At 38.9% G+C, this 26,921-nt stretch overlaps 1 protein-coding gene across 2 annotated transcripts; it reads left to right on the top strand.

Moving 5' to 3' along the window:
- Positions 1–177: 177 nt before the first annotated feature.
- rnf103 (ring finger protein 103) lies at positions 178–25,785 on the top strand. 2 transcript variants are annotated; one of them, XM_078261048.1, is made up of 7 exons: positions 178–6,089; positions 13,079–13,227; positions 21,320–21,435; positions 22,007–22,429; positions 22,671–22,803; positions 22,954–23,001; positions 23,483–23,570. In XM_078261048.1, exons 1-6 carry the CDS (start codon positions 5,864–5,866, stop codon positions 22,981–22,983), a joined length of 1,077 nt encoding a protein of 358 aa, XP_078117174.1. In that variant the 5' UTR covers positions 178–5,863; the 3' UTR covers positions 22,984–23,001; positions 23,483–23,570. The 2 variants fall into 2 exon arrangements, with proteins under 2 accessions (XP_078117174.1, XP_078117173.1); XM_078261047.1 differs by lacking the exon at positions 22,954–23,001 and adding an exon at positions 24,322–25,785 and having other exon boundaries at positions 675–6,089; positions 23,483–23,569.
- Positions 25,786–26,921: the final 1,136 nt, after the last annotated feature.

Here is a 26,921-nt window from a genome sequence, read left to right as displayed (position 1 = left end):
TAATCCTTAAGATTTTCATGAATTTAAACCCTTTTTGAAGAGAGATTTGCAATAATAATTCAATTAATTTGTAGTAGTTTTCATTGTTTGTGACCATTCCCACACAGGATTAAAAAGACATAACTACACATAAGGAAATCACAGGAAACAATGCAGCATGTCGGTTGATTTGATTGATAGCCTCACCGTTTACGCTTCACTCTCTTACAGCTGTAGCAGAGCTGTGTTAAGTTACTGCTTATGGTAACCAAACATGTCCTACTGCCACTACTTCACATTAAAAGTGTTAGGCTGCAAACCTCCAACTCTTCAGCAATGTAATCAAAGTTGCTGTTCCTTGCTGGGTATGGAAAACTACTGTGCTTTGTGCAGCATGAAATCAGATCACAGAGTCAAGAGTGATATGACACTGTCATGAACACTATAAACAAGTCATAAACATTTATGACATAACGCTTCTGTCATTAAGTGTCGGTTTTTTTTAATGACAAGTTAGGGTTAGGGCCATTCAATGTTTGATATTCCACCAGCTGCACCACGGCGCGTCCCAGAAGTGCGCGAGAAGCGGCTCTCCGCTCCGCTAAATATACGCGCCAGGTCTATTTTCATGGGAGCAGCGGGCCGCTCGGACAGCCAGGCAGACTATCCAGTCGATTTACCAAACCCCCCCCCAAATATTATTTGTGTCTCCTTTACAACACCACGGACAACGAGAGATTCATCTTGGAGGTTAAAAAACAATACCACATCACAGATCTTTTTTTATCAGACAACACCAGAAAAGAGAAGGCATGGAGTTTAACTGCAGGAGTGCTTGGAGTGGAAGGTAGATATTAGCTTAATAGACACGTGATTGTTCTGTAAAGTACTTGTAGACCTTCCGCTTTCTTTGTGTTGGCATTCTAAACTTCAGACTGCAGGCCTTAATGTTCAATTCCGTTTCTTTTAACTGACTGTTCACGTTTTTTTTTTTAAATGTGACCCGCATCAGACTCAAGTACTGGGGCGTGTTCAATCGCAAAGCGGTTTGCTACGGTTTTCTGGTTGAACGACATGTTTCCTCGGAACTGCGTAAAACGGTGTGCAACAGGCTTGGAGTTTTTATCATTTGGTGGGTAATACCCAATCAGCCGAGACGTGTCTGTAAACTTGTGGTGATAAAAAGGCAGAGGGCTTGCGCACCCCCGTTTCAGTTTAAAAATACGTGTTGTGGGTACGGCCTGAAAGTGACCCGCATGCACAAACGAGTAATACAATGTGACGCATCACACGCAGCAACACCCTTTTTAAACACTTATCAAAAATAAACCCATGTATGTATTATGAGAACCAATAATAGGCTACAGGAGGCAGTGTGGCAGTTGGTGGACACCGCTTCACTTGGAAGCTCACTGTGCCTCATGTGAAAGTCTGTTTGCCTCCCAAAGTACATTGTTAGAGGGCACAACATTGCATATTTTCACGTTCACAAATTTGTGTCGGTCGCAACGTAATTATGGAATTCACCGAAATTAAACACTTGGCTCTGTTCGTATCAACTGCCGATAGAAACAATGAAAAGAAATATCTGGAACGACGCAAACGGTTCCCTGATACTGGCTCTGTGTCGCATATATTTGACACCACAAACATAAAAACCACATCAATGCTTTCGCCTGACTTTTATCTCTCTTGTGATGATAATATTTTTGCCGTTTGGACCCACGGTTTTTGAATTACAGAACAAACTTGAGAGGTATAATTATCATTAAATGGACATGTTTGACCCATTGAAGATACTGTCTCCCCCTCCCTCCTCTACTCCCTCACTGCGGAAATCACCATAGCAACAAGTTCTGACACACACACCTCCTATCGTGGAGACTCTTTACTTTAGGCCGTGTTGTCCTCTCTTTGCAGGACATGTCAAACAGCAGAGTAAAGGTAGCTCAGATCAGCTGTTACTAATGATATTACCTATATACCTGTGGTGACGATGGCCTTTACTCAACCATTGTATTTTCTCTTTCTCACACACTTCGGTGGCAGACATGAAACCAGTAGCAGTTGTTGGCACGGGCGAAGCGGGCAGCCGCCCGGGACAGCATTTTTTCATGACACATGGCGGCACGAGCAAAAAAAAATCCTCGAAGCGGTTTTCTACTGTATCATCTATCATTTCACCGTGTGGGGAATTGGCAAATTGGCGCCCATGCTTGCTGAGAAGGTACCGTGCACACTGCACAGAGACGCTGTGTGAGAAGGGGAAAGGAGAGCGGGGGACAGTTCACCTCTGGGTCGAACGGGTTGCTGGGCATAGGCGCCGATACCGTTGGTGCTCCGCTAATACTGAGCACCCACGAAGCTGATCGCGGTTATGTGTCAGTTAAACTTTTCATCGCCAATCCTATCCTGAGTTGAAAGATAGCCTACTTTACGGCTTTATTATCGAGCTGATAGGCGTGTGTGTTCGTGTCGGCCGTCTGAAATGCAAAAAAAAAATTTAAAGCACCCACGGAGGAAAACATAAATCGGCACCTATGTTGCTTGGTCTCCCAAATGGAACAGTCCGGATAAGGGGGGAATGGGGGATGATAAGGATCTATCGGAGATGTACACCAACTTTTGGATTGCTCTCAGGATTGCACTTATTCTGCCAGTCACTGTGACTGAGAGGAGCTTTTCAAAACTAAAGTTAATCAAGTCATACCTGAGGTCAACCATGTCCCAGGAACGGCTCAATGGCCTTTCCGTCAGTATCAATCATTCAATAGGGGAGCAGATTTCATACGATAACATCATTGATGATTTTGCATCAAGGAAGGCCAGAAAGGTCAGGTTTTAGTTTGTTAATTAAACTTTTGGCTCTGTTCATACCAATTGCCAATAGAAACAATGAAAAGAAATATCTGGAAGGATGCAGACAGTTCCCTTTTTATAACCTGCTCTGTGTCGCATATATTTGAAACCACAAACATAAAAACCACATCAATGCGTTCGGCACACTTTTATCCCTCTGGTGATGATAATATTTTGCCGTTTGGACTCATGGTTTTTTAATTAAAGAACGAACTTCAGAGGTATAATCATTAAATGGACATTTTTGACCTGTCAAACATACAGTCTCCCCCTCTCTCCTTCACTGCGCAAATCACTTACTGCCACAGGGGGAGGAGAATAAAAGGAGAGGATGAGAAGAGGAGATAAAGAAAGGAGAAGAGGTGTTATTTGTCAGCTAACATGATGTCATGATGGACTAACTGACCAACTGACTGACTCCTAACTGACTTCAGGCCTCAACACCAACAGGTGTTTTCGCTTAATCTTTAATACTGTGAGAGATATGACACCCCGCTGAACATCCTGTGCATCTATGGTGTGTGTTGTGTAAGAAATGTGAGGACAATAGCTGTCCAAAAAGGGCCTGTTTGTCTTCTCCTCCTGGTATTTCTTGTATGATTTAATACAGGAGGCAGTGTTGCAGTTGGTAGACACTGCTTTACTTGGAAGCTCATTGTGCCTCATGTGGAAGTCTGTTTGCCTCCCTAAGCACATTGTTAGAAAGGGCACAACATTCCCTACATTTTGATGTAAAATAAATGTGTGAGTTAAAACTGTGGATGGTATAGCAAAGCAAAAAATAATTTGCATCTGCTGCTCCTCACTCAGTCAGTTGGATCCCCTACTCTGAGTCTGTACATTCTATCCAAAACACACTAATATAAAAATGTCAGAAGGGCTTTTTTTAAAAGCCTCAAAGAAGATAGAATATTTCAAAAAGTATTAATGTGATTTGATAGTTGAATACTACCCTAACATTTTAAAGTTTGAGTTTCTCGACAATTCTGAATAACCAAACACAAACTCCTACTGCTATCATGGAGACTCTTTACTGTAGGCCGTGTCAGTAGCCAGTGTTATTCAGTGCTCGAATTATGTTTTTGTCTTAAAGGGGGTCTCTCTATCTCAGAAAAAAAAGTTGGCACACCCTGCACTGCAATAACAAGGCTATACAATTAAATAGTCTAGGCGCGAGTGGCGCTTTTGCGCAGTATATGCGCACGGTACGCCTACGCTATTATCTTGACACACGCACACAACAGACAGATTTATTTTTTTACAGAAATGGAGTCCTTTTAATTAATTTCAACATATTATTGATTGTAATAGTCCATATTTCATTTCAATTTCGCAATACAAAGAAATAGACTAAACGATTTAGCCTGAGTGTCATTCTCAATTTCACAATGAAATAAAACGCAACTCATTTGAACCAGACCACCGTCTCCGATATCCTCAGTGTCAAACACAATAATGCATGTAGTCTTTAACTTATACTCAGGGGAAATGCACTAACTGGCAGAAATGAATAAAGTCATTGCACAGCCAAACTATGTTCTAGTCTTATAATGTGCACGTAGTGATAACAACACCTGGGTGTTCAGTCGTCTCGTGTGTTGAACCGTGGAAATAAATAGACAATTTTGGAATTTGCACTGCGATGTTTTCGGGAAGCCTATTCATTGAATATTCCGCCATCAGAGATTGCATTGTATTGCTGACAGGTGTTTTCAAAATATCTGGGAACTTTTCCGGAGCTCTGAATGGCAGAGGATAGCTACAGATTTATTTATTTAAGATGTGTTGGTGGTATTTACCTCAAAAGCACATTTAGCTAAAAGCAAGGTGACTTCTTCGGACTTGCAAGTGCTGTCAAATCGATCGTAGCCTATGCGGTTTGCTCACATAGCCTAGTGGTGTGATGGTGAAGTGCAGTCGTGCTGCGTTCATGAGCGTAGGGTAGGCTCAGGTCTACGTCCCGTATAGCCTATATTTTAATTTAACGTCTTTAATGGTAAAAGACCGCACAGGGATGGATAATGAGCGTTGTTTAAGATTAAATTACAATGCCACATATGGCAGACACCTTCAGATGTGAGAGACCCCCTCAGATTTTTGACTTTGTTGCTTTCATAGAAACCAGTCCTCACTCTATGGGAGCTCGGCTCCCTCTGGCTCCCACGTAATTCGGATGTACACCAATAGGCACACTGTCAAAATTTCTTGCGGACTTTTCTAGTTGAATATCTTGTTTGACTTATGTCACCATGAGCTGTTAGAATAGTTTAAGGGGTGGGGGAGCTAAACCATGCAGCTTCTGATAAAGTAAACAAAAAAAATTCAAAGCTCAATGAGTTATGTTTTTCATTTGCCATAGTGGTGTGAGTTAATTTTTTTTGTGCAGTGATTTTACGAGCTTGTTCAGAGGCTCAGCCTCCCCACCCATACTGTTTCGTCTGTAGTATGTAGTAGGCGATTTCGAAAACGGCCAATCTTTTATCAGTATTTTATTTTGTATCTTGTTTACATGCGTGAGGTAGAGCCGGATGTGACGTCATCTATGTGACGGCGCTCTGTGTACCCAGCTGATCGGAGCAAAAATCAGATCCGTCATTGGTGTCTTTTTCTAATGTTGTGAATATCTTAAACCACAGCAGCATTCGGTGTCGCTCGCTACTTTCATTCAGCGGGAAACTGCACTGCGTGCAGTTGACACTGGATCTTGTCGACGCCTATTTGTTTTAGTTAATACCAAGGCCTACCTGCATGCTAAGCTAATTAGCTAGCTAGCTGTCACTGTTAGCAGGACTCACGAATGTGAACTACTGGTGAAGGAAGTGAACGGTCAGGGATATCTTCCCAGCCACATTCGATCAAACGATGAAGGTCTGACGGACATACAAATATTTTATATTAAGCTAATGTATGTTGTGAATAGGTAGAAAGTGATTGGAAGCCTATGTAGCCTATCCATTGGTCATAGACAGCCTATGACAGATAGCTACATTATCTTCTGCCAGCAGCGCTCTCGTCCAGCTTGACGATGTGGTTAAAATTATTCTTCTTACTCTTGTATTTCATAGTGTTGTTTATGCTAGCAAGGGTTTTTGAGGCGGTAGTTTGGTGTGAGACTGGTATGTTCGCCTCTCAGCTTGTGGATCCAGTTACTCTCAGTTATAAGAAGTTGAAGACCATCCTGGAGTGTCGAGGGTTGGGATACTCCGGACTGGCTGAGAAGAAGGATGTCAGCGAGCTGGTAGAGAAATCAGGTAATGGTGGGTGGGGGTGCTTTTAATAATTATTTTACTATAACATATTGGACAGGTATGAGACAAACAATTAAAATTATCAATATGTTTTAGTGTTTTAGCCCCAGTCTTAAAGGGGTTCTATACGTTTTGCAAGCCACCAGATGTCACTGTGCTAGCTGTGTGTTTGAAGCCCCGAATCCCTTTTTCTGCACTAACGGAAAGAAAGCCCCAAAGCCTCGTGAGGCTTCATCTTCCCATCACTAAGGCTACATCCACTATAATACGTTTTTGTTTAAAAACGCATATCTTCTGCAACGTTTATGCCTCACTTTCACACTACTCCGCTGTTTCCAACCCCTAAAACAGAGACATTTATCATTATAGTTTGAAAACTCTGGGGGTTGCGTTGTAGACGCAGACACCCACAGCAGTCAGTTTTATTGGTTAGGTAGGCTTACATACCTTTTCGAAGGGGTAGAACCCTATCGAGTTTGAGCCAGGTTATTATTCGTTGTCTTCCGCAAAACCTCAAATTGCTGTGAGCTGGAATGAGCTAGAAACATGAGACTTGTCACCATAACTGGAAATGGTGCAAATGCTTCACACGAAATCTGAGCCCAATCGGCCACATAGTGGCGTTGATATTAGCCCCCCAAAAAGCGTGATATTGGAAAGGCCACGCCTCTCACACTGTGAATCCGATTGACTTGAAATTTTACACACATATCCTGCTTAACGTGCTATACAAAAAATCCTCTTGGACCATAGAAGTCTGCCATGATGGATTTTTTTGGTAATTTGCATAATGTGAAAAACAGTTATGTTATATCTAATTTTGGAATTTTGACTATCGTTACAAGGCTAAGCTAACCTGGGCTCGTATATAGGGCTGGGACGGTATGGATTTTTTCTTACCGCGGTTGAAAAGCAAGAAATTACTGCGGTATACCGCAACCCCCTTATGAGAGTAGCGTAAATTAGAGCGAGAATGGCAGGGTGCCTTAAATGAGTGACGTCAGTGCCCGTGTGGTCGCGCAAGGAGAGCGAGCGGTAACCAGTAAGTGTAACGTATGAGTGCCGCTGTGAGGAAAAGCAAGAGGAAAAAGAGATGGCAAAGATGATGTAAAGTGAGTTAAAAGTGAACAATAAAACAACAAGCTAGAGCTTCTCCAGACACGGTGGCTTTATCTATTGTCAATACCGCCGGTAAAGTGAATGGCTTTACCCCCGAAAAACATCGGCTTAAACCTTACAACATGTTGCAGCCCGAGTGCAGCTCGTCTAGCAGCTGAGCAGAGAGAGTGACTCGGCAGTCCGCTAACTTGTTGCTCTCTCTACCAATATAAGCTGCTCCGTTTTAGGCTACCAAACGTGCATGCAGGCTGAAATTCAACCGTGCCTTTTTATCGGGATAAAGCTATAAACGGAAGGAAACTCTGTTAGCTGCTAGGCTAATGTGCAATGGTTAACACTGCAGCTGTAACGTTAATGTGTCTACCTCAGCTGAGAACGGAGAAATGTAATTTCTCCGATACAAGATGTTACACAGGTACTCTTGCATATGCATAATAGTCAACACAAATGGAATGTTGTTATGTGTCATGGAACATTGTGCTCCCCAACTCGCGAAAGGTCGGATTTGCTCCATCTTTTGATGATAACTTTTGTTTAGAAAACCTTAAATCCATGTAAGACACAATGTCATCAGACACAATCCATGTCATTAGAATCGATGAATCCATGTCAAAATGTGCAAGCCAATGTTTTTTTGCGGTGGTGACGAGCTCAGATCTGCGGTAGGCGACACGTGACCGTGGTAACCGTCCTAGCCCTACTCCTATAACCAAGAAACACAGCTACTATCGGCTAACCTAGCACGTAACATTAATGGTATTGTCTCCTCTCCCTGCGTGATGCATTTAACATGAGAGTGAGTCATAAACTGGCCTGGATGAGTGCATGCAGGGCTCAAGATTAACTTTTTTTTACTAGGAGTACTGTTGCCCCTAACTAAATAATCTTAGGGGCACAGGCAGGAAAGTTAGGGGCGCACACCTTAAATCGACCTGCAATAAAAAATTCAAAGACAGACTGTCATGGCGGCTTGTTCAGTATACGATCTCATATTGTACTAAAACAGTTCACCGAAACGTGTTTCTGAAAACATTTTAAGCGAGAAATAGGCCATACAGTTGCTGAATCTGTCTTTGTTTCAGATCGACAAAGGTCAGTTTAAAAGATTTTCGTCAGATTTTGAAAGACTCTAGTCACGCTCATTCCGCTCCCCGTTTCTGGGTTAGCACTCTACAAATCAGATGGGCCATTTGAGTCCGACTGCCGGCAGTGCCCTCCCCGCCGATTATACATGTCAAATTGGCCAAATCTTTGACATGGCCGATCTGAGGAGCAGTTAACCATAGTCCTCATAAATCGACCGGAGTTTAAGCATTATTTTTGGCTACTAAAGTTTCCTCTTCAGTCTCCATAATTTCGTCGTCTCCCTGAGCCACACTGAAGTTCTTATTTTTTTGTCTCTTCTTTCCTTTCACTCCACACACTGGCTTTGCAGCTCGCACTCTCTCTTTCTTTCTGTCTGTCTGCTTCTCGCTTCTTTCTCGCTCTTCAGTCACGCTTTCGAAGTGTGCCATGTGACAGGGCCAATGAAATACGCTGGCTCTAAATTGATCACAACACCTAGCCACCAATGGAATATAGCATACTTTTCGGGACATTTTCGATATTTATATTGCACAATGTGATATTGCAAAAACAGTATTGAGTCAATAAATTATGCACCCCTACTTTACTTTTACTACGTTTTAAGTTTTCCCTTGCTGCTGTCGCACCAAATGCATATTTTTGGGGGAATTATTAGGTCTCTTATTATGGAGTGTACTACTATCTGTAAAGTATCCTGTGATAACATTTGTTATGATTTGACACTTAAAATAGAATATAATTGAATTAAAATAAATGGTCAATTTATGTTACACCCATCTTTTAATTACTTGTGATAAAACATGCGATTAATCGCGATTAACTATAGAAATTCAACGATTAATCGCGATTAAGAAAATGTAATCGTTTGACAGCCCTACAAATTATCAATTATTCATTTCAATAGCAGAAGCCTGTATGCTAATTTCAATAACATCAAGGAATATTTAAATCAATTTAGAGAACCATTTACAATCTGAAACCTGGATCAATGTAGAAAAGGGAATGGATTTTGAACTGGAGGGGTATGATCTCAACTGTATAAACAGGAAGAATAAGAGTGGAGGAGAAGTGGCTATATATGTGGATAAAAGCTTGAATTATAAGATTGTAGACAGTATGACAACTGTGATTGACTTAACTTATTAGAATGTATAACAATTGAAATCTGTAAAGTAAAAAATAAAAATGTTATCATTAGTTGTATAGCACCCTCCTCTAGTATCTAAGTATTTAGGGACAGGATTGAATAAATGTTTTCAAAAACGAATCTAAAAGTAATGTTCCTCTGTGGTGATTTTAACATTGATTTGTTAAATCCAAACAAGCACAAAATGACTGATGAATGTATTAATACCATGTACACCATGAGTCTATATCCAAAAATCACCAGACCCAGCAGAATGACAAACCACTATTCTACCTTAATAGGTAATATATTTACCAATGGCATTGACAATAATACTGTGGGTGGACTATTAATCAGTGATCACCTACCGGTCTTCACAATTTATGACACCGACTACAAGAGAAATCAACTAGCTGAAAAGCCAAAATTCAGACGAGTGAGGACAGAGGAAACCATGAATGCGTTGAAGAATGACCTAGTAGCACAAAATTCGGATATTGTATACAAAGACATTGATATTGACATTGCATATAACACATTTTTAAGAATATTCACATCCTTATATGATAAAAACTGTCCAATTATACAATACTTTAAAGAACAAAGATACTCAGCTCGACCATGGATCACAAAAGGATTACAAAATGGCTGTAATAAGAAAAACGCACTTTATAGAGAATTTATAAAATGAAGAACTAAAGAAGCAGAAAATATGAAAAATATAAAAATAAGTTAACATCATACGGGTATGTAGAAAGGAATACTACAGAATTATGAATACGGGACATTAAATAGTATTATTAAAAATAGTTCGGCACAACAAGGTTATCCTCAATATTTTGTTGATAACAACATAAGGCTAGATAATATGGATGATTTGGTCAACAAGTCGAAGCTGATATAGCCTCGTTTCACATTAGATGATAGAAACTGATGTAGGCTAAACACAAACGACATTTCATGCAACAACAGTGAAGTTTTCATGTAGTTACTGTAATTGGGCCCATGTACTTTTTCGTTCATTTGATTTCCAATTTTGAAACAATATCCAAATTTGAAAAATGGGTCATTTTAAACCTTGTTAATATTTATGACAATGTGTTCAAAGTTGTTGGCTGCTGCTGCTACGGCAAACTCCCGATCTAGCCTAGATTCTAGAATTGATTGCTTTTTTACAATTTTCGTCTGCTATTTCAACACTAAATTCACTTCTGAGACTTTTTTTATGTGAGAAATCAACTGTGTAGATTTTGAATATGGGCAGTTTTACAAAAATTGATGGCCAATTGCACATATGCGCCGATGTTGTCGGACTTGAGAAGTTTCCGTCTGACGTGACAGTCAAGCTGGTGGCGGCCAGGATCGCTTGCTCTCACTCTCACTAGAATCATGGACAAGTTTATTTCCTGAATATGGCTCGTTTTCCATTTGAACACATTGTCATCAATATTAACAAGGTTTAAAATGACCCATTTTTCTAATTTGTATATCGTTTCAAAATAGGAAATCAAATGAACGAAAAAGTAAACGGGCCCAATTACAGTAACTACATGAAAACTTCACTGTTGTTGCATGAAATGTCGTTTGTGTTTAGCCTACATCATCAGTTTGTATCATCTAATGTGAAACAAGAGGCTATATTAACTTCGCTACCAGGCTGGCTTGATGTCAAGGCCCGCAGTCACCTCCCCCTGCTGTCCATAAGGTGCCTCTGCACCCCTTTCGTTTCAGACCCTCCCACCAGCCTTTGGGCCACGCCTCCTTATTTACATACGCTTTTGACATCTGTCACATCCAAATGTTAAATCTAAATGGAAAAAGTGAATCTTAAAATGTTAAAGGGCAATTGCCAAATGTAAAATTCAAAAGATAAAATTTCAAATTGAAAATTATAAAGTGCAAAGGCTAAAATAAAATTTCTTTTTTTTCTATTTTGAGATTTTAATTTAAGTATTCCCATTTAAGCTTTTCCATTTCACATTTTGAGTTTCATATTTGATGTTTCTCTTTTCTTATTTCCATTGCGATTTTCAATCAATCAAAGATTTCAGTTTAAGCATTTATTTTTAAGCTTTGCATTTTAAATTTGACTTTTTACATTGCACTTTACATTTTCAAATTATCATTTTACATTTCAACTTTGCTTTTTCAGTTTCCTTTTTCTTTTTTAAATTCAATTATGGCATGATATTTCCTAGTAGCGTAGTAAAATAAGATTTTTAATTTGATCTTGGCTTTGTTTTCTCTTTGGACTTTCAATTTGAATTATGAATAAATATATCCTCCATAGTATTGCACTGGGTGAAAACTTAATTAAGAAACGGGAAACAATATGTGAAGTTGGGAGACTATTCATCGTCATGCTTGGACATTGCTTGTGGCATCCCCCAGGGGTCAGTATTGGGTCCAAAACTGTTTCTTCTATATATAAATGATATTTGCAAGGTATCCAAAATGTTAAAATTAGTACTATTCTCAGATGACATATTAGTTCTGGGGGGAATTTAAAGGAACTACTGGATATTATTACTTTAGAAATGTGTAAATTAAAAAGGTGGTTTGACAAAAACATACTATCATTAAACTTAAGTAAAACTAAAATCATGTTATTTGGTAATTGTAAAAAGAGTACTCAAGTACAGATACAGGTGGACGGTGTGCACATCGAAATAGTAAATGAAAATAAGTTTCTTGGTGTAATAATAGATGACAAAATAAGCTAGAAATATGACAAAATATCACATACACAACAAACTTTCAAGAAGCATTTCCGTACTCAGTAAGTCAAAACGCATTCTGGACCACAAATCACTCCACATTCTTTACTGTTCACTTGTATTACCATATCTAATCTATTACTGTGCAGAGGTTTGGGGCAATACTTATAAAAGTACACTATCATCACTATGTATTGCAAAAAAGAGCAATACAGATAATTCATAATACCGGTTACAGAGAACACACAAAGTCATTATTCCTAAAATCAAAAACGCTGAAATTCAATGATCTGGTTCATTTCCAAACGGCACAAATAATGTATAAAGCAATAAACAACATACTCCCAGGCAATATTAAAAAAATATGTTTTAATAGAGATGGGGCGGATATAATTTGAGGGGAGAGTTCTTTTTGAAACGTCTTTGTGTTCGTACAACCTTAAATACTTTTTGTATTTCTATATGTGGAGTGAAATTTTGGAACGGATTGAGTATATCGTTAAAGCAATGTCCAAGTATGACCCAGTTTAAAAAACGGTACAAAAATATGGTTTTTACAAAATACAGGGAGGAGGAAAGGTTTTGGCTATCAGATTTATTTATTTTTTATGGTCAATATATAATAGGAAAAATATCTTTACCTTGTGGTGTGTAAATATACTAGGAAATTGTAAAGAACGTGTTAAATATGATATAAATACTTTATGATGTAAACATTTACCTATTCATGATGATTATTATATAGTAGTGGAAAAGGGGGTAGGATTAAATAAACTTTTGCTTCTTCCTAATCCTTTTCAGATATGTTAAATTAATATTTTGTTTGTTTGTGTTTTTAGTTTTTATTATTTTAATATGTTTGAAATAAGCATTAATTCATTCATTATATAGAGGTCAAACAAAACTCTTTTTTTTTAATCATGGCACTTTTTTTCCCCCTACAGGAGAGTTGACACAGGGGGAGCTATACTCAGCCATCAAGAAAGAGAAGGAGCAGACAGAGGCAGGAGATGCCAGCACAACACACTTCAGTGGAGAAATGCACTTCTATGAATTAGTGGAGGACACTAAAGATGGGATATGGCTGGTTCAGGTAAAAGCACATCTTAACAGTATATTCAAATGTAGTCGGGTTGCAAGTGGACATGACAATGATTCTTCTGCAAAGCAGGAATATCGCATCTTCTCTAATCAAACACTCTTCGTTCAACGTTCACGTTGTTCAAGGTGACCCATTCTATCTCACTGTATGTCGTCTTGATTGTGACAATTTTTTTTATTAATCTGTACATTTCCAAGCTTTATGGAAGTGTATTACCAAATCCATGAAATACCTCTATAATACACAGGTATAAAATGTAAAAACACATCAGAATGCTTTGAGCCAGACCACCTCCGCATCTGGAGGTATTCTCATTCTCATTGTGACTGGAGGTCAGTCTGGGGTCCGTTTCATACAAGTGAGTTGTGAGCTGTTGAAAATCAACTTTTAAAGACAGCAATTCAGTTTAGTGTCAGCTTTTGAACAAACCCTAAAATATTACACTTCTTTCATACATGATGGGCAATATTCAACTTTTAAATACAGCAATTAAATTTTAGCGTCAGCTTTTCAACAAACCTTAAAATATTTCACATCCTTCGGGTGCCTGGGTAGCTCGCCTGGTTTGCTCCTCGATGCAGCGGCAGCTGGTTCGACTTCGACCTGTGGCCCTTTGCTGTATGTCATTCCCCCTCTCTCGCTCCCCTTTCAGGCAGGTTTTTTTTTAGATTACTTCAATTCCTGCATTCTAATACATTTTTAGGCACCAATTTATTGTTAAAACGGCTAAATGGCAAGGAAATCACAAAATTCTGGTGGCAGGTAACAATTCAAAATACAAAATATAATGGAATATCATTATATTCAGTATTCCAGTAAGGGGGATTCCACATCCGGGACATGGGCCCAGATAGACTACACTTGACCCCAAAGTCCAGTTGTTTAATCAGTAGGCCTATGAACAGGGCTTATGGTAACTTTTTTCCCCGGAGGAGCATGTTTTGCTCCCAAGTTGAAAAATGTACATCACAATTGTTGTACTAATGCTTTCCATAAAATATGATGTCTTTTTGCCTGATGGTGGCAATATAATTAAAGGCCAAAACAGTTTACACTTTGAAAGGCTGCACCCCTCACACCATGAGATTGACTTTTTGTAAGTCAGATAGACTTGAGCTCAATGTGCTCTACAAAAATAATGAGAGCTCATTTTTATATAATTTTTTGAGAACATTATCGATTTCTTTTTTTTTTTATTTTTTTTTTTTTTTCTTTCTTTTTATTAATTTCTGTGGGTCATCATAATTTGGTTCCAGGAATTACATCAAATAAAGGCGAAACAACAAGTAAAAAAAAATTAAATAAAAATAAACAAAAAGAAAAGACAGATTTCAAAATGTTATCAAAATCAGAGTTTCGTCAAAATTTCATCTCTTTTTTTTTTATATACTATGCTTCCCTCAATACTTATTATTGAGTATATCAACCCACCCCTACCAACCCACTCTACCATCCGCCCACCTCTCCCACCCCCGTCCCCATTTACCCGCACATTGCACACACACACACACACACACACACACACACACACACACACATACATACATACATACATACATACATACATACATACATACAAAAATAAGTAAATTAAAATAATAAAGGGGATTCTAAAGACATGCTCTAGAGGGCATTATAAATTTGGCTCCATTGACTATCAAATTGTTTCTTTTTATTTTTGTCCTCTGACATTGATCTTTCAATACACAGATAATACTTCATTAGGGCCTTCCAATTCTCTATTGAAGGTGCTTCCTTATTTTTCCAATTTTGCAATATCAATTTTTTAAAGATAAGAGAAGAAAAAAGTATCTGCCAACAAGTTGGATATCTTATTCCCTGTATATCTTGAAAAATACACATTTTTGGAGAGAAGATGATTTTTCTGTTAGTATACTTAGATGACCAAATCTCTATACTCTCCCAAGTCTTCTTAATTCCTTTGCAGTACCAAAAGGCATGCATAAGGGAGTCACCATATAGATTACATTTTAAACATATATCTGATGATGTATTATCTTGTTTATTTTATCTCTAGTGTAATATATTCTTGTCATTATCTTAAACTGTATTAGACGCAGATTTTCGTTAGTAGTTAATTTGTATGTAAGTGACAAGCTTTCTTTCCATTTTTCTTTAACGTCAACCCCTAGGTCTTCCATCCATTTATTGTATATACTTTGTAATAATTCATCACTGCTTTCCATGCTTATCAGTAAATTGTACATAGAGCCGATCAGCCTCCTTTTTTTGTTGCTTTGGCTTAATATGTTAGACATTTCAGGGCTAATGTAAAGTCAAAATTGCAGGTAATCCAGTTTTTCAGTTGCATATACCTAAATAATTCTCCATCTTTTAGGTTATATTTACTTTTTAATTCACTAAATGGTGCAACAGTGTCGTAGTTTGTGACATCTGACAACTACTTGAGTCCACCTTTTATCCATGTTTCCCAGTAAAGCTGCGTGCTCTGTATATTTATTGATGGATTGCTCCAAATATGTATATGCCTGGGAAGCCCTATTTTCTGATGAAGAATTTTTTTATTTTATTCCAGGCCTTTAATGTACCAAAGTAATAACAATAATAATAACAAAGTTCGTTGATTTAATGTTGCCCTTAGAAAAAAGTGCTAACAGTAAACTGTTGCACTGTAATTGATTGTTTTCTATGTCTATCCATGGATCTTCATTTGTTTTATTTATTATGCGATCAGTACAAAATGACCGAGCTGCTACGTGATAAAACTCTAAGTTAGGGAGATTTAGACCCCCTTCTGCTCTTGAGTGATAGAAAAGTTTCCTTTTCAATCTAGATGCTTTATTTGACCAAATGAACGAAGACATTGAGTTTACCTCTTTAAAAAAGGTTTTAGGAATAGTTTGAAATTTAAATAAACATTTCGGTAGCCACATCATCTTAAAGAGGTTTACTCTTCCTATTAAATTAATCTTCAAGTCTTGCCACTGCCTAACATCCTTCTTAAAGTCTTTCACAAGTGGAAGAAAGTTATCTTTATACAACTGGGTCTTATCATGGCTAATATAGATTCCAAGGTATTTTATATATTTTTTTCTGTATCCGAAATTGTGTGAGATTCTCCAAGTCCTTTTTACAAGAGTCTGTTGCCAACAGCTCCGTTTTTGCAATGTTCATTTTATAACCTGAGATCCCTGAAAAGGTTGTAATTATTTTCATAACATGTGGAACTGAGGTAACTGCATTACTTAAGTAAAGTAATAAATCATCCGCGAATAGGCTCAATTTAAACTGTTTGTTACCAATCTCGATACCTCCTATCTCTTTTGTCTCTCTAATTTTTTGAGCCAAGGGTTCAATTGCTAATGCAAATAATGATGGTGAAAGAGGACATCCTTGGGCAGTTCCTCTAGTTAATGAGAACGGTTTTGATAGAATTCCGTTTGTATATACATATGCTTTAGGAGACTTGTACAGGGTTTTAATCATATTCATAAAATTTAATGGAAAATTGTATACCTCCAAAACTTTAAACAAGTAGGACCAGTCGGGGGAAAAAAGCGTTCTGGCAGTCTGTTTTTTCGGGGTATGGCTACAAAAATTATAGGCTCCTGTTATCTAAAAGATTGTCAGTGCTGTGGCTCAATACTTAAATGATTTCGACAATGTGGATGAGGTTATTATAGCTTGATGACCACCTAGATTCATTTGAGCCAGAGTATAGGCTATGGACGAAGAGAGAGTTTTTTTATTTACATATTCGAGAAACACAGACAACTACGCAACAATACCAAGGAATCAAAAACAGACAATACAAAACAAATACAAGCAAAAAAATAAAACAAAATTAAATTAACTTAAAGCAACACATCTTTAAAGAAAATGTTGGAGTCTTTTAAAGAGAAAAGAGTGCCTTCACAGTCCCATACACTCCTAAAAGCGTCCACATCCTGCATCTTCACATAATACTCATGATCAAACTGTAAAACGGCCCTAACCATACATTTGAAATTGAAACACAGTCGCATCTCTGGCCTCCATCCATCTGTTCCCTCCTGCTTAAATAAATGGCCATCTTTGCTTGATCATCAAGAAGTTTAGGAGCGTGCCTTTCTTCTTATTTTTCCTATAAGAAAAAACAAATATAAACAACTGCGTGTTAAAATATTACTTATCAACCTCTGAAATTTAAATAATGGATTCAGTCGTGAACAATCAACAAAACAGTGAAAAATGTTCTCTCTCACATTACAAAAAGGACACTTGTCTGAGACTGTGAATGGCCAGTGGGAGGTCGGACTCACTGACCAATCTGATTGGTGGAGTGCTAGCCCTTGACTAGCGAATCAGTGCTTCTTCCACAAGTCTTCTTATTACTAGCCATCGTATTGTTTTGTATTATTGTAACAATGACTGACGACAGTGTGCTCTGTGTTTACTAGGTCAAGAGAGATGTTACGTCATTTCCACTTACAGAATCAAGTAACATCCAGTCCTGACTGTCCAGCAGAGGGCCTAGTGTCTCACAGTCCTTTACATTTGGCCTAATATACATCTTGGGAAAAGGGTCACTGTGTTCAAGTGTTAACTGTCCATTGAACCATCTACTTAAAATAGCTCAGTCCTCTAATGACAAAGCATTGTTAAATCTGTCCAGTTTTAGTCCAACCACTCGTGTGGATCTGACTCACAACTTTTCTGCCACCTTTATCACATTGTTCATCTGAGCACTAGCCAGCTGTAACAAGTCCTGGACAGTTGTTATAGCCTTATCCTTTAATAATCCAGTCATGGTTGGCACTTCCTCCCATGCAGCGGCTAGACAAGCCCCTTCAGAATTGGCTCCATCAACAGCCAGTACAAGGAGGAAGTAGGCCCCAAAACACCAGCCTCCATCATTCGCCATGTTTTCAAGACACTCAATATGTTGACAATACATTTAAATTAAAACATGAACAGTTCAGTGAAAACAGTGTTTTTCCAAACCCCAATTCACCAACCCGACCAAAAATAAACTCAGCTGCTTGCCTCCACAGGAGATTTTGTGGACCATAAAGAAAACTTTGTTGAAACTGTATCCTGAAAGCTGATTTTCTACTTGCTAAATTTACCAAGCCCTGTCCTCCATCTTCTTTTAATAAAAACAAAAAACTCTGTGGTATCCAGTGAAGTTTATACCAGAAGAAGTCCACAATAAAGCTTTGCAATTTCCCCAACAGAATAGGAGGCTCCAGCACTGCTAAGCAGTGCCACAAAGTGGAGGCCACGAGATTATTAATAATAATGGCTCTGCCTCTGTAAGACATTCGGGGCAAGAGCCTGCGCCACCTTCCCAGGCTGCCCTCCATCTCCTCCACCACTCCCTCCCAGTTCTTCATCTTTGCAGAGTCATCACCCAAATGTACTCCCAGATACCTGATGCCAACTCTTCTTTAATTGATATAATCAGGTAACTTGGGTTCTATGCCTTGCCAATTTCCAAGAAGCAAAGCATTACTTTTAGCCCAGTTAACTTTAGAGGAAGACAGCTTTTAATTGTTTAACATCCCCTTCATCTTTAACAGCCACTATGATATCAGCTGCATATGTAAACAGATACAATGGTACAACATTTACAGACAGTTAAACCCTGCTTAAAGTTTTTCGCATGTTAGACAGCATGGGTTCTATAGCCAGGGAGTATGCCCGACAGGGCACATCCCTGGCGAATACCCCTCTTGATCATAAAGGGAGCGCTCAAGCCACCATTTATTTTAGGCACACTTTTTAATCTGACTATAGGGGACTCCAATCATATTAGTAAACACAGGAGAAAAGCCAAAAGCATCTAGAGTTTTCCAAGGGTGCTGATGTTCCACTCGATCAAAAGTTTCTCTTGATCAAGGGAGATTAGACCAAAGTTCAACCCCAATGTTCTAGAGAGATAAATATAATCTCTAATAAGTGCAATATTGTCTTTAAGTGATCCACCAGGGTATTGCGGTATGATTGGTCAATCTCTATAACAATTTCAGTTGCTTTGTTTCAGTCGCTACCACTTTTAATAGGATCTTATAATCTGCACACAGCAGACTCACCGGCCTCCAGTTTTTGATATCTGACAGAGCTCCTTTTTTTGGTAACAGGGTGAGGACTGCTCTGCGACAGCTGAGAGGAAGCCTCCCTCCAGCCAAGCTGTCATTTATGACTTCTAGCAAGTCCTCCCCTATCGTGGACCAAAAATATTTATAAAAGTCCTTTCCCCCAATAAAATAAAAGGATTTCCCCCCTCTAATCAACAGGGCTGTGATAGAGACATGAGCAAATATGCTACAAACCAGTGTTTAGATAACATGGAACCATGGATGTATTGCATCCTCTCTATCTCTATCTCTCTCTCTCTCTCTCTCTCTCTCTTCGTCCTTATACTTAAATAAATACTCAAATAAATACGGGCAGCCATCTAATTATAATGACCTCATACACATTGTTGAAATCATTTAAATATTGAGCCATGGTATTGAAAGTCTTTCAAATAACAACACAAACCCTATAATTTCTGTAGCCTGCCTACTCCAAAACAACAGACTCCTGGAACGCCTTTTACCCGACTTGTGTTACACACTCGACACCGCTGTCTTAGAACAAGTCACTTCGTGAGATCGATGTTGTTGTCAGACACTTTTAATTACAATCTGAGTATGTCTGTGGCAAAAAAAACTTTTAGTGGACAAAAATCAGAGGTGCACAATTGCCCCAGTAGGCTACATTGCAGCTTGGTTCATGCCGACCCATCACTGCGTTTTTGCTCAATACTGGACCAATTTTAAAGATGTTTTGGTCACATCAGTCTATTAGACTCAAATGCATGGGGAAATGGTATCCAGGTTGAAAAAAACGAAACAAAATGACCTTTTAAGCAAGATCGCTGCAGTCGGCAGCAGCAGAACATAGTTACAATGTAAGTTATTGGACAATTGCGCACCTTTAATTTACGTCCACTAAAAGGGCATATTTTACCACTGACATTAGGGCTGCACGATTTGGAGAAAGTCATATTGTGATTTAAAATACTGTTGTTGCGATACAATGCTATCATGAGTATTTGCTCGATTAACAAGTTCTTATTAAAATAATAAATTTTGTATGCCCTTATAAACATTGAGATTTAAGATGGGTGTAATGTAATAACTAGTGATTAAGTTACAAAATATACTTTGTACAACCACCCGAAATGACTATCACCGAACCCACCAGACTCCATTTAAATAAATAGTAATTTTATCATCGTAAATTATACTTCAGTCAACAGAAACAAAATAAAACTATCAAAAGGCCTCTTGGTTGGAAATATGCTGGATCTATACCCGCTAAAAAGGAGTCTGGTTGGTTTGGCGATAGCGATCTCGGAGTTGTTTATGGTTAAACAAAAATAATTTTACTCTTTAACGAAAAGGTCTATCTCTGTATGAATCCTTTTACATAATGTTGTCAGACACTTATAATAGTAATCTGAGCCTCTCAGTTGGAAAAACAGCACTTTTTGTGGACGAAATTGAAGATGCACATTTGCTCTATAGGATTGCATTGTAGCCCAGCTTTCCCGCTCAATACTAGACCAATTTCAGAGATGTTTGTTCACATTAGTCACATAGACACCAATGCATGGGAAAATAGGGTCCAGGTTGAAAAAAAAAAAACGAAATTACCCTTTAATACCCTCCCACATCTATATTTCAAGTTTTTCTCTACCTGTTGTATTCTATCAAATAATGGTCAAGGCAGAACTGTGAGAAATGCATTCTATGGTAACAACCAGTTTATGGTCATGCCAAATAAAGGATCCCTATTTGAACCACACAGACCATTTAACCTGTACATGAAAAGTCTGTGCGTAAAGCCTACGTTCTGCCCCAAAGTCGTCTGTAATTCCTTGTTTGAAAGGGATATAGCACAAAATGGATCATGTGTGTTGGAGTAAACTACTTTTTGTCATTAAAAGTACCAAGAATTAGAAGAAGAGGTTAGGGCTCCTACTTACACTGTTAGAAGGTGTTTCATGTACTTAACAGATTTGTTTTGTATTAGCTGTCTGACCCTGTCATGTTCTTGTGTGTACCTGCAGGTCATTGCCCAGGACCGTGAAGCTTTGCTCAGTCATTCCAACTGGGGGAAGATGGTGCAGAAAGTGTCTCAGTTTGGGATCAGAACTGGAACCTTCAACTGCTCTAATGACTACAGGTGGGAAGCAGGGCACAGTGAGATACGGAAAATAATCATTTGGCAGAAGCATTTGGACCAATTGTCCTAGTAGGGAAATTTGATTTATTTCTTGTTCTGGTCCACCGCCCATTCATTGTATGTTCAGCCAAACTCACTTCTTTTTACAGGGCCTTGCGATCCTGTTGTACTATTACTTTTTTTATTTTAATCATCTAATATTAAAAATAAACTTTACCTTTGGATTTGTAATTGTCGTATTGACCTGAATGTAAGACCATCCTAATAATAGGTCATTTTTGGATCACTTCATGAGAACCAAATCTTGTTTTAATAAAGAAAATATTTTATATATAATAAATCACATTGGAAACAGCAAGGAAGTCTGTTGTTTTACATAGATTATTTTGTTTGTTTGCCTGCTGGCATTTTAGAGAATACTGCAATAAACAATAGGTTTAGCATAAACGTCTAAGTGCATGCTCGTAGCTCACGCGCCATGTACGGAGGCGCGAGTATAAATAAAGCTTAAAGCTCCAGAATAATGTCTGTCTGTAATACTGGCATGATGGTTCTCTGTTCTGTCCACCAGGTCTTGTATCAAGCGTGGCTGGCAGCGCTCCACTCTCATCATGTCTGTTCCTCAGACTTCAGCATCAAAGGGCAAAGTCATGCTAAAAGAATACAATGGCCGTCGCATTGAAACTGAACACATCTTCCGCTGGATGACCTCACATGTGGCTCATCGAATCAAAACCCTGCGTCATTCTGAGCAATTGGTAGAGGAGTGGCGCTCTGACCCAGCCCACCCAGTGAAGATGTTTCTGTTCGCCCATCTGTCCCAGCCGCCCGCCTTCTTCTCCTCGCTGTCTGTCAAGTTTACCGGCAGAATTGAGTTCATCTTCGTAGATGTACGTCACTGGGACAACTACAGCAGCCTATCAGAGATTGATGTGTCACAGAGCCCTGCCTACATTCTCAAGATGCCTGAGGGCATTTACCGCTATGGCAACAGGTGATGATTGAACAAGGAAATTGTAATGGGTTATTGTTTATACAAAATAATTCAAATGTCTTTTAATTGTCTTGTTCCTTCTTTTCACTCGTCTCCAACTGTCCTTTACTCCTCCTTCCCTTTCACTCTTTCTCTCCTCCTGTCCACTCTTCTTCTCCTCTCCTCTTCTACACCTCCTTTTCCCTTCTTCTTCTTGTCATTTCTCCATCTCTGCTCCACTCCTCCTCTCTTCTTACTTTAGTACCGGGGAGTTCCTGTCCCTGGCTGCCATGGATACTTTCCTGCGTTCGGTCCAGCCAGAGGTCAATGATATGTTTGTCCTCAGTCTGGTCCTGATTAACTTGCTGGCCTGGATGGACCTCTTCATTACACAGGTCACTTCCTGTTTTTCCATTAACTGCATTAGTGAAATTGAACAAAATGTATTTACTCAAGTACTGTTCTCAAGTACAATTTTGAGGCACTTTTACCTGGTTATTTCCATTGAATTCAACTTTATACTTCTACTCCACTTAATTTTAAAGGGGAACTTCCAGGTGGACTCTGATTTTTAAAGGAAACATTGCCTGCAGGTGTGTTTTGTAAATAAGATCCCAAAAGAACATAACTAAGAATGGGCGCAGGTGGCCACAAGGAACACGCCTTTACTTTGCAGATTACGATTTTACATAGAAAACATAGATCAGTTTATAAAATATGGTGCATGTATAGCTCCTCCCTGACCAGCTATAAAATGTAGTTGCTCCTTACAAACTGCATTAACATTAATAATCCAACAATATAGTGTATATACAGTAACAAACTAAATATAATGGGTCACTTGCAGAATGAGTAATTTTACTTTTGATACTTGAAGTCCAATTTGGTAATAATATATTTGTACTTTAACTTACTGTAAGAAAACATTTTTAAATGCAGGACTTTTTAGATCTGAATACTTATTTCACAATTTAATAGATACCTTATACACAGTACTGGAGAGAGAGAATAGAGAAATACAGTTCTGTATTTATTGTCCACTTATTTTTAACATGTATTCATTTTCATGGACAGGGAGCAACAGTGAAACGATTTGTAGTTCTGATCCGAACACTTGGAACCTACAACTCTATACTGCTGGTGTCCTGGCTTCCTGTTCTGGTATGAAATCTTCCATACCAAGGTTTTCACTACTTAGTTCATAGACATATTCTTCTTGCGTTGAACAAAGTTATTTTTTTCACAAATGTTGTTATTATTATTATTATTTAATAATATTATTATGTTAAATTCCCATAGAGGTAGGCAGATTTTTATGTTTAAAGGCCAGTTATTTCATGGATCCATGATACTATGCATCCTGATAAAGTTCCCTTGGCCTTTTGGAATTAAAATAACCCCACATCATCACATACCCTTCACCATACCTAGAGATTGGCATGGGGTACTTTCCATAAGATCATCTCTCAATGCAAATCAAACCAGCTATTAGGCTAACTGAAATAAAACCAATTTAACATATGGGTGTATTTACTTATGCCCACTGTATTTTAAGGAAAAACGTTTATTTATTTACGATACATTATTCATTCACAAAGAAAATTTGTGTCCTTAAAGGTTGGATTTTTCCTCATTTGTTTTAACTAGGCATTAAGATCAACCAAAAGATGATGTTTTTTTTTTTATTCCTCTTTTTAGTCAACTTTAGCATGGATGTATTCACTTATGCTTAGCACTGTACACATACAGCACCCGTGCCTCTTTCAATGGCATTGTCACATCATGAGCCCAGTTGTTTTCTGTTCTGGGGGGACCATTCCAGAAATATGGTTTAAAATAAAAACCTGAACCTGAAGTGCAAGAGAGTGCTTACATGATATCTATATTCTACCTCTATTGATCACTTCTTTTAGGCTCTCCTTCAGATGCCCTATCTCGACACTCTGTATAGTTACAGTCTGAAGCTGCTTCGTTATGCTGACACCACCACATTGGCCAGCCTGGTGAGAGCTGACTGGACTTTCTACTCATCCCACCCAGCTCTCTTCCTGTCCACCTACCTTGCCCATGGCTTGCTGGTTGACTACTTTGAGAAGAAACGCCGCTGTGGCATCAGGAGCCAAGAGGACAGCACCACCAACCTGGAGTGGCTGGCCAGTCTGTGGGACTGGTACACTTCGTATTTGCTCCACCCAATCGCATCACTGCAAGACCCATCTGACCACTCAGACTGGGAGGATGACCCCAACTTCTTATTTCAGCGTTTGGCTTTCCCTGATCTCTGGCTTCGCCCATTAGTAAACATGGACTATATTAATGCCCTGCCAACCTGGAGGTTCAGAGCTGTTGGTCAGGACAGCGGGGAGGTGTCTGGTGGAAGGCTGGATGAAGAGACAGACAGTTCACATTCAGACTCCCCTCCTGTAGATCCCAGCAGACCTCCACACAGCAGCAAAAGACACAAGATGAGATCAATGTGCAATCAGGACAGCAACTCACAACTCTCTGTGTACAACAACATAGACCCCAGCAGTAGCTATCAGTGTGTCTGTGCTGTTGCTGCATCATCCAAGTGTCATGGGAACAGAATCCCACCATCAGCAGACAGGGCACTGATGGACGGCTGCCTCACACTTGAAGGTGTCTCCAACCATCAACAATCTGATTGGTCGGTGTGGCCCTGTGACATGCTGAAGTGTTCAGAGTGTGTGGTATGTCTGGAGAACTTTGGAAGTGAGGAGCTGCTGATGGGTCTGCCATGTGGCCACGCCTTCCACCAGCAGTGCATTGTGGTGTGGTTGGCAGCAGGCAGACACTGCTGTCCAGTATGTCGCTGGCCCAGCTACAAGAAGAAACAGCACAGAGCTGCACAGAGCAGCTCTACTCAAAACACACTGCAGGACTGATGACTACGTCTAACTGAGCCCTTCTTCGTGTGTCCTCTCTACTCTCACTGTTCATTGGCACATAGCTCACTTAGCATTGAGACTGTGTGATATAATTACAGTTTGCTTGGGGTGAAGTTGAGGCTGGGGCGGAATTAAGGAGAAAACATTGTCAGTATGAGTGAGCAGGGCTGGGCAGGGACCCATCAATTAGCTTGCTTTAATTACTGTTGAAGGCAATATGCTGGCCATTGTGGCAGAGATGAAACTATGAAAAGACTAGTCACCATGATTTTTGTATAGAGAGGATATTGATTCACACAGTAACAATTGGTGAAGTCAAAGCAAACTTCGTAGTGCAATAAAAACATATTTCTGGTTTTGCCTTTTTCACTTACCAGAGTCTGTTCACCCCAAAAATCATTTAGAGTGAGATTTCTTCCACTTAGTGTTGTGATTTCAGGCTGGACAAAAAGCATTATATAATAAAAAGCATACACTGTCTGTCCCACCTGTATATGTTTATATTGTAATTATAAGTTTGTTAAGAATTGGAGGGAACTAGATAGGCTTCTTTATTTAACGCTCTCATTGGTCAACACAGGAAAGATATTTCTGTCAGTGCAACAATACAATTTAATGAATGAAATGTCACACTTCAGTCTTCCGGTTTTGAAGGTATTGACATGACCCCACCAACAACTCAACTCTCAGAATCTTAATTTTTACATGACTTAAGTATTTATTTTGGATTTTCCAGAGATAATGTGCCTAGAAAAGTTTCCTGCCCTACCATTATCAATAGTTTCTACCTTAATTCTGCCTCATAGTGTGTCGCTCTAGTCTAGGGCATTTAAAAATGCAGTACTTGAGCTGTGATTTATCACTTAGAACCCAAACACATACGGTTGTTGTAAACCTTGTTTTTAGATGAGGACCTGAATAAAGCTAGTTGGTCATAGTGTGGATCGAGTACCCAATTACTGGGCCATGTGAGGTATTCAGCAACATGTCTGGATCACCGACATTGTATTTTGACGTCTTGCAGAAGTTTTACACAATAACTTAAAATAACTATATTAAATTCCAATAAGCCCCTGATTGGATGTGCTCTAAACCACACATGGTGACAGACTTCAATTAGGGTACTCACATTGATGTGATGTAAATGGTTCAGTGGTACAGCACTTAAAAAACATAAGCATAACACCCCTTAAGTTAGACGCTGCTCAGATACACACTAATCTGCGGCCATCAAATTTCTGCTGTGGTTTTATTAAAAAAGATGGGGCTCCTACGTTTCCTAAGAAAATGCACAGTAGCAATACTAGTGACAGTCGGCCCTTATTTTAACCCAGTACAGATACCTCACTGGCATTATTTGCCTTCATTGCATTAGTTTTTGATATGCAATTGGTTAAAGATTTTCCATCAAAGTGAAACTGGAAAGTTTAAAATATATTAAATTATCCTAAAGGTTGTGGAATCCTGTGTGATGGAGCATCTGCCAACTCCAGATAAGACAACAGCAAGTCTGATGCACCTTTCTGCTTTCTTTGTCATGCTGCAGTCTGCATTGACTTACCAGAATACTAAATCATGTCAACACATCTGTGTGCCGGCTAACC

Source organism: Sander vitreus, chromosome 10 (genome assembly GCF_031162955.1).
Source record: "Sander vitreus isolate 19-12246 chromosome 10, sanVit1, whole genome shotgun sequence".
In the NCBI taxonomy this organism is placed as follows: Eukaryota; Metazoa; Chordata; class Actinopteri; order Perciformes; family Percidae; genus Sander; species Sander vitreus.
Note: the sequence above shows the minus strand (reverse complement) of the source record. Positions and strands in the feature narration are given on the sequence as shown.

Excerpts from the sequence above, each read along its gene's own strand:
- rnf103 (XM_078261047.1), top strand. The coding sequence starts at position 5,864 with ATGTGGTTAAAATTATTCTTCTTACTCTTGTATTTCATAGTGTTGTTT. Across the intron at positions 21,436-22,006 it reads AACTGCTCTAATGACTACAG|GTCTTGTATCAAGCGTGGCT; the intron begins GTGGGAAGCAGG and ends TCTGTCCACCAG. Across the intron at positions 23,570-24,321 it reads TGTCCTGGCTTCCTGTTCTG|GCTCTCCTTCAGATGCCCTA; the intron begins GTATGAAATCTT and ends CACTTCTTTTAG.